This window comes from Sander vitreus, chromosome 18 (genome assembly GCF_031162955.1).
Source record: "Sander vitreus isolate 19-12246 chromosome 18, sanVit1, whole genome shotgun sequence".
In the NCBI taxonomy this organism is placed as follows: Eukaryota; Metazoa; Chordata; class Actinopteri; order Perciformes; family Percidae; genus Sander; species Sander vitreus.
The window spans coordinates 15,703,712-15,711,573 of NC_135872.1; the positions used below are offsets into that span (position 1 = coordinate 15,703,712).

Sequence of the window (7,862 nt, forward strand, 5' to 3'; positions counted from 1 at the left end):
TGTTATATTAAAACATTTAAAAGTGGAATTATACCAGTATTAGCTCATTATAAGTCTCACATTATTTTGCCGAGTTTCTTTAACTTGTCGTGTATTTATCAATGAAATTGGCAGGGAAGTAAACTTAAATTGACTTGTTTAAACTACAAGAGGACTAACTGCTTTTAGGGTCCCAAATAGTCTTTGTAGGCAAACGTTTGTTTATGTAATGACAACCGCGTCCACTGTTATCTTTTAGAAACAACAGAGAGACACGTATCTGCACTGACGCTTCGTTGGTGCTCAGGTTCTGCTATTGTGAAGGAGTGGAGTGATAAGAAGGGTTACCAGGTCAGAGCATTGGCCCACACACGGAAATAAAACAGAAATAAACGGAATAAAAAAATAAAACATTCAATACACACAAGGTGTAAAAGTGATACAAATATATTTTATATACAAATCTGTACAACCATTTGAGACAGTGGACACATCCATCCATCATAATGCAGCCGCCAAAACAGGCTTGCATGAGTAAAAATGCATCTGCAGAGTATAAAAAAAGCAATTTAAAGCACAAACAAGCAATTTATCTTTGAACCAGCAAAGACAAAGATAGGTGACAGAAATGCATTTAAATAAAATTCAACTTTTCTTTACGGGAACGAAGGAGAGGGGATACTCTCTCTCCGTTATTCCCACTCAAAGTCTGCGGAGATGAGACGTGCATTTCAGTCACAATCTTTTTTTTTTAATTGTCTTGGAAAATCATATTTCCTTTGAAAACGTACAAAGGTGTCCGCTTGGTTTCGTCATGACGCCGTTGTTCCACATAACCGGGTTGTGTTCAGCATCTCCTTCAACTCGTTCTCCGGCTTGCCTGCAACCATGAAAGGCCACGTCTGCGGAGGAAAATACAATCAATTAGGACCGACAGCTTCTTACAATACAGTTCATCAAGTCATTAAATCGAAGTCAGACAACAATTCATACCAATTACGTGTCAATGAATCACCTGCAAGGTTCAGGTGAACATAATGGATTTCAGGCAGGAATGTACACCGGATGTTTATGCATTGAATTAAGAAAAAGCGTAATTATATGATTTAAAATGTATCTAATCGACTCAACAGTGTATGGCTTTATAGCATAGTGTCTTTGCGATAAAAAATAAATAAATTTGGAGATCTAGTATGATATTTAGGATATTGCACAATTATTTAAGCTATTTTCAATTAATAATTGAAGGCCCAGTTTTATACTGCATCAGCTGCAATATTTCGAAAAATGTTAGGCCTTCTTATAGCATTATGCTTCAGAAAGGGTGATATTTGTCCTGAGTTTTGCCTTAAAAAAAAGCAGCATAAATAGAAATTGTTGCTTTTACCCTCTCATGCACCTGCTTTACAAAGCTAACATCCTCATGTGTCACATTGGTCCCAATGAGGCCTAGCAAGAGTCTGCAACTCATGTTAAAATCATTACAGATCTATATAGGCTACTCCAGTTGTGTAGCATTAGATAAAAAATATTATTATAATTAGGCAAACAAACCATCATCATTGATTTGATTGTTTTTTTTTCAACATAGGCTAAATCAACTTTTAGCTGGGTTTCCCCTCCACTCTAGCCCAGTCTCACCAGGTTAACGGGGTGGATATATCCGTTTTCATATTTGTCGTTGGCCAGTATCTGCCGGAGGTGCGCGATGTAGCTGGACGCCAGGCGCAGTGTGTCCAGTTTGGAGAGCTTGGTGTCCGCTGGTACCCAGGGTAAGGTGGTCTTCAGCCGGGAAAAGGCTTTGGACAAGACGCGCATCCTGGCTCTCTCCCGGGCGTTGGCCGCGTTTCTCTGCACATGCTTGCCCTCCTGCGGTGCCACACCCTTGGGTGCCGTTTTCCTGGACGCTGTCTTCCGTTTCTTGCCCGGCGCGTCGTTTGCGCAAGTGCCCTCGCAGTTGGAGCTCTCCTCCGTGCTCTCGTTGGAGTCTTTACCGGAGGAGCCAAACTTCAGAATGCCGTCCAGGAGCTCGTCGTCGACATCGCTGAGAGACCCGGTGGACATGGTGAACTGTCTCCAACTGCCGTAGGCTCAAAACATGGGAGCAGGAAGCTGAGGCTGGACACGAATGAACAGAGTGGTCAAACGCATGTGTTCCTCAATTGCTAACTGTGCGTGAACAGAGCAGATAGGAACAGACTTTTATCTCCATGGATAGAGAGGGCGTTACCTCATGCTGGGAGGAGACACTGGTGCTGATCTAAGACGCTGGTCCCCAAAGGGTTCCAGGATCCCAAGGGAAATGTGTTGAAGGGACCCTGGATGGGTCCCCAGTAAAATGCAGAATAGGCTATAACGTTTATTTTAACCGCAGTTTAACTCACTAAGTATTTATTAAAACGTCATCTTACAGTTGCACTTACATGTAACTTTTTGTCTTTTGGCTTATTTGAAGCTAATGTGCTTGCACTTGATTCTTGCTGTCCAGACTTTGGACCTTCATGGTTGAAAGCACCTAATTGGAAGTAGCTTTGGATAAAAGCGTCAGCTAAATGACATGTAATGTAATGTATTCCTTTTGGAAAATGAACAATTGCGAAAAGATGGATTAATTAGCCTACTGATATATTTTTATTTACATAAGGAAACCCTAAGGGGAGGCTGAACTTTACTTTGTGATTCATAGTATATCTGTAAAAAAAGAAAGAAACGTCTGGGGCCTATAAACACAGGCTCAATCTGTAATATTCACATATGTTTCAAGATTTTAGACTTTTAACCTTTGTCCGTCCTGATTGAGTGTGGTTACAAATATTACTGATGTAAAAATAATAATAATTTGGGAGTGATGGCAGGTTCTAATGTGCAGCTCTCATTTTTGTTGCACTTTTAAAAACCTGAAACATTTTTTTTTTTTCAAACTTTGGTCAACTTGATTTTTATGTATCATCTTGTGATGTTATTTTCATTAGAATGTTTATTCTCATAGAAATTAGATAAAAGAAAATGCTTCATTTGATTATTTTGTTTTCTATAATATTATCTTAAAGAGGCTGCACTACTCCCTAAATCCAAAGTTGTAAAACTAAAATAATGTAGACAACGTGCTATTTTTAGTATTAAATAAATCATAAATCAATACTTGCATAATAATATTGTAGACTTTACCTTACAATTAAAATGTCGAAGTATTTGGTATTAGCCTGTTCCACTCACAGCGCCCACATAACTTTCAGCACATCTTGCCAGTTAACAGGATAAAGTGCAAGGACAAGGGGGTGTCACGTCTCAAATGGCTAACTGGCGCCTTGGTCCCCTCTGATGTAATGGATACCCCGGCACCCACAATCCCCTGTTTGGCCTTCCACATCATTCCACACTGATGCTCCATGCTCTCAGGGCCAAGTCCAAACAACAAAATCTCTGGAGCTGCTTTAAGTGAAAAACGTTATGTTGCACCAGGGGATTACCGATGATAGTCATTTGCATCTCGCTGACTTCCTTTTTATGTAAATTGTTCATTGTCAGTGTGTGTGTGTGTGTGTGTGTGTGTGTGTGTGTGTGCGCACAATGCTTTTGCCTGCACAGCTGATGCGTGTGCATGGATCAGAGGTGTGTCTCATGAGAGCTGACCTTTAACCTCTTTGCTTCCGGTGTCACAGTGCATCTAAACAGGCACCAGCACATACGATTTAGCCACTAGAATCTGCTGAATTTTGGATCAAAAAATAAGTGAGCTTTAAAAACAAGCACTACACAGAGCAGACAGAAAGAGAGAGAAAGGAATAGATAGGTGAGGGGACGGAGGGAGAGCAAAGAGAGGAGGGGGAGGGGCTTAATCTCCTGGGTGGGCTGGAAATCAAAGCACTTTGTGGAAAAGTAATAATAGAGTCTGCTAGATTGATGATCATCTCTGAGATACATGGATCCAACAGAAAGTTACAGAGAGAGTCAGGGAGAGGGAGATGAACTAAAATAGCTCATGAAAGAGCACAGCCCTGTGCGTCACAAAAACACTGACCCTAATGTAATACCATCATAATTATCATTGGCACTTGCAAAGGCTAACGGCTCTTCATGTGAATGGTAAAATGATGTAAAACGATTGTTTAGGAAACCTTCTCAGTGATCGCTTTTTTCCCACTTAGAGACCTGGTCACACACACACGGTGACATGAGACAACAGGTGGAGAGGGGGTGGGAGGGGGGGGGGGTTAGTGAGAAAGATGGAGAGAGAAAAAAGAGGGGACCCTGGCCGTTATGGAGGGACATGCTGCTAATTAGCCGGTTTGGGGTCAAAGGTTAGGCTGGTTGTGTGATGTCACCACGAAGGGACGGGTTCCAGATGTTGCTCGCAGGGCCACCGAGGGGGACACCTGATGCCTCGGGTCATTATCATTTCTCTCTCTATCACACACACATGCACACAACACCTTTTTTAAATGCATATGTTGAGACACGGTGGATCTATATGTGAAATTGTTATGGGAATATCCTGTAGAATACATAATAACATGCTCCAGGGAGTGTGAATTTGTTGTGATTACAAAATATTTAAATGGTCCGATATCTGTGTGGGTGAGCACTAAAAATTGTTAACTTGAATTCAGACCATAACATCAGCTGGGCGCCGACGTTGTTAGCCATTGACCAGGCTTCCAAATACACAGGACTACCTGTGAATTTTGGCAGACTGGTTATTTTCTGCAATCACAACTAGACCCACTAAAAAGAGACGGCTAACGCAAGCTAGACGCCCTCCTATAATATATGGGAAATGTAACACTGTGTGCAGGAGCTGATGATGACTCTACAGGCGTTGAAATAACATGATTGAAAATTAACGGCTTGTGGGAATCAGTGCTTAACGTTAGCAAGTTAGGCTAAAACACGAGAAACTCCCATCGAGAGCCTTGAAACTTAGATACTGTTTCCACAAATATGTCTATTTTTTTTTTTTTCAATCAGGATTTCAAGTGCCATTGCTTTCTTACACAAACAAGTGAGATTTCAAATTTGACTTCAAAATCTTAAAACAAAAATAGAAACTGAAAACAAGAAAAAGCTGTAATTGATGTTAAAAGCTCCTGTATCTTCACTGTGACATTAGTTTATCAACAGTGGTCGCTCTTATTCCCAATAATTAACCTGGTTATGAAGATTAAGATTCCCTTTGACCTCTATCAAATTTCATTTTTTCAATTGGATGTTCTCATAGACACACTTTCATAAAAACTTGTTTTTCTCATCTTCTTTCCTCACCCAATTTTTACAACCTTAACTGAAGAGGGCAAAAACACCTTGAGGAGAATACAATTCAGAGAGGAACAGTTGAATAATGTAAGAGAAAGGGAGCATAATCTGTAGCAAAATATGGGTTTATTTATTGGCAAAACATTCCACTTGAATTTTTATGTGACATAGGCCTATATAAAAACAGAAATAAAAACAAAAAAATGAAAAAGAAAGAAAGAAGTTGCTTGGTGGAAGAACAGAATGAGAAACTGTAGGCTAATCTTAGAGTGAGGCTTGGGGTGAGAAAAACATCATCCATCTTTGTCTAAGCACTCCAGTTCCCTGTCTCTTTTCACAGCCACACACACACACACACACACACACACACACACACACACACACACACACACACACACACACACACACACACACACACACACACACGTATGCAGAAATTGGTTTCCGCCTCAGTTCAAGTACCTCTAAAAAAAGAAGAAAAATCAAAGTAAAACAACTAAAAAAGAGGTTGCAGAAAGTGCACAAATACAGCAGGGAGTGGTGGAAAAAAAGGATGTGACGGACAAACTAGGCAATAAGAGAGAATTATGAAGAAGTTTATCGGAGTGGGAATATCATATTATATTTCAAAAAGACTACAATCCTTTGATATTCAGTGACAGGAATATCCGGGGGGAGGCTAACAGTGATTCTACAGAATAAGACTGATATTCTGTCACAGTGTAGGTTAATGACCTGGAAGTCTTGTCCTTACAGTGGGAGGGAGTTGGAGTGTATTGGTCTCTGGAATGTTTGCACACATTATCTGCATAAGTGCATATGTGTGCATCTGTGGTAAATGTATTGGGTTTCACGATGTGTGTGAAGGATGGATATGGATGTGGTGGAACGTGATGTGAAGAAATCGTGTGATATGCAGGGCTGCTTATAGTAAATGTCCTCTCTTAAACCTCACTGACCAATCAGATGATATGAACAATAGTGTGTTTTGACTAGAACAAATCTGGGATGTTCTCAATGTGCTCAAAGACGTTGTATTAGCTTGAATAAAGGAGGATAATGGTGGACATTTTCACACCCGTACCTGTTCAATTAAGTGCAACGACACCTTTGTGTTTTCCAGCTGTTTTTGTAAAGATCTCCGTCCACACTGAAGCGCCTAATCTATAGGATAGTGGCTAATGACTCTAACAACAAAACTGTGCATCTCAGCCAACATCTGCTTAGTCAAGAGTAACCCCTGCAATGCTGTGCTGAGGCACTGATGAAATCCCTATTCCACAATCACAAACACCAAAAATCATCATAAATAGGCCTACAACTTAATTACAGCCTCTGACCAGGTCATTGTTTTTCAAAAGCACAATTTTCCACTTGGCCACAGGGCCAGCGTTTTCAGATTTATCAAGTTTTACAAGCAGTTTAGAAAAGCTCAGTTTTGTGGTATGATTATGAACAACCTGTGTGGCTGGAACGACAACAAAAGATGTTCCCTGCAAAGTGTTTGACGCATGTATCCTTGTTCATGTACCCTTGCGCTTTATGAATCTGTGTCATTAAAGTTAAAGGACAATTACGGCGTAAAATGAACCTAGGGGTTAATAACATATTTGTACCTAGTCGAACGTTCTCTGGGACGTGTTTCATGCTAATCGAATGCGTCTTTAGCTTTTAACAAGCTACCGCAAAACCGGTGGTTAGCCGCTAACGCTAGCTTTTGGGGCATGGGGTAAATCACTATTTTCTACCACTAGCAAGGCTCAAAATAGCACCACACTTAAACGGTAGCATAATGAGGGTCCCTACATGCAAACTGAAGCATTGAGAACTTTGTAAGTGTACAGACAGTTTATTAAAAAGATAGATTATTTAGAAAGTAACGGTTGTGTTTACATTTGGCCGCCATCTTGGAAAACATCCACGAACGCCGTGCAACCAGTAACCAGTAACATAGCTCAAACAAAGCGTTCATGATTCGACTGCTCATGACTGTTTTCTAAGATGGCGGCCAAATGTAAACAAGAACGCTACTGTCTTTATAATCTATCTTTTTAATAAACTGCCTGTACATTTACAAAGTTCTCAATGCTTCGGTTTGCATGTAGGGACCCTCATTATGCTACCGTTTAAGTGTGGTGCTATTTTGAGCCTTGTTAGTGGTAGAAAGTAGTGATTTACCCTCTGCCCCGAAAGCTAGTGTTAGCAGCTAATCAACGGTTTTGCGGTAGCTTGTTAAAAACTAGAGACGCATTCGATTAGCATGAAAACATGTCCCAGAGAATGTTCGACTAGGTACACATATGTTATTAACCCCTAGGTTAATTTTATCCTGGATTTGTCCTTTAAGAGAGGAGAGTGTGTCTGTCTGACCACACCTTTTAGTTTGATGTTCCTCTAGCCTACTTTCTTTTTAAAGTTAAAGTTTCTTTAAAGCCAGTTGTCATAGCGATAGGAAGGCACATCAAAACAGACAGTTGGCAGTCAGGAACAAATCAATTGTGGGAAAGAAGAATAGAGAGAAACAGAGAAGTAACACATTGACACAGATATTAACAGCATCTTGAACTGACTTTGTGGCTGAAATGTCCAACAGGCACTGCTGCATTGATGGCTCGGCTCAGAATACACAC

At 40.5% G+C, this 7,862-nt stretch overlaps 1 protein-coding gene across 1 annotated transcript; it reads right to left on the reverse strand.

Annotated features, from left to right (window-relative positions):
* Positions 1-416: 416 nt before the first annotated feature.
* Positions 417-2,228, reverse strand: tcf21 (transcription factor 21). Its single transcript, XM_078274930.1, has 2 exons — positions 1,621-2,228; positions 417-881 (listed from the first exon to the last, which is right to left on the reverse strand). Exons 1-2 carry the CDS (start codon positions 2,041-2,043, stop codon positions 792-794), a joined length of 513 nt encoding a protein of 170 aa, XP_078131056.1. The 5' UTR covers positions 2,044-2,228; the 3' UTR covers positions 417-791.
* Positions 2,229-7,862: the final 5,634 nt, after the last annotated feature.

Excerpts from the sequence above, each read along its gene's own strand:
- tcf21 (XM_078274930.1), bottom strand. The coding sequence starts at position 2,043 with ATGTCCACCGGGTCTCTCAGCGATGTCGACGACGAGCTCCTGGACGGC. Across the intron at positions 882-1,620 it reads ATATCCACCCCGTTAACCTG|ACGTGGCCTTTCATGGTTGC; the intron begins GTGAGACTGGGC and ends TTTCCTCCGCAG.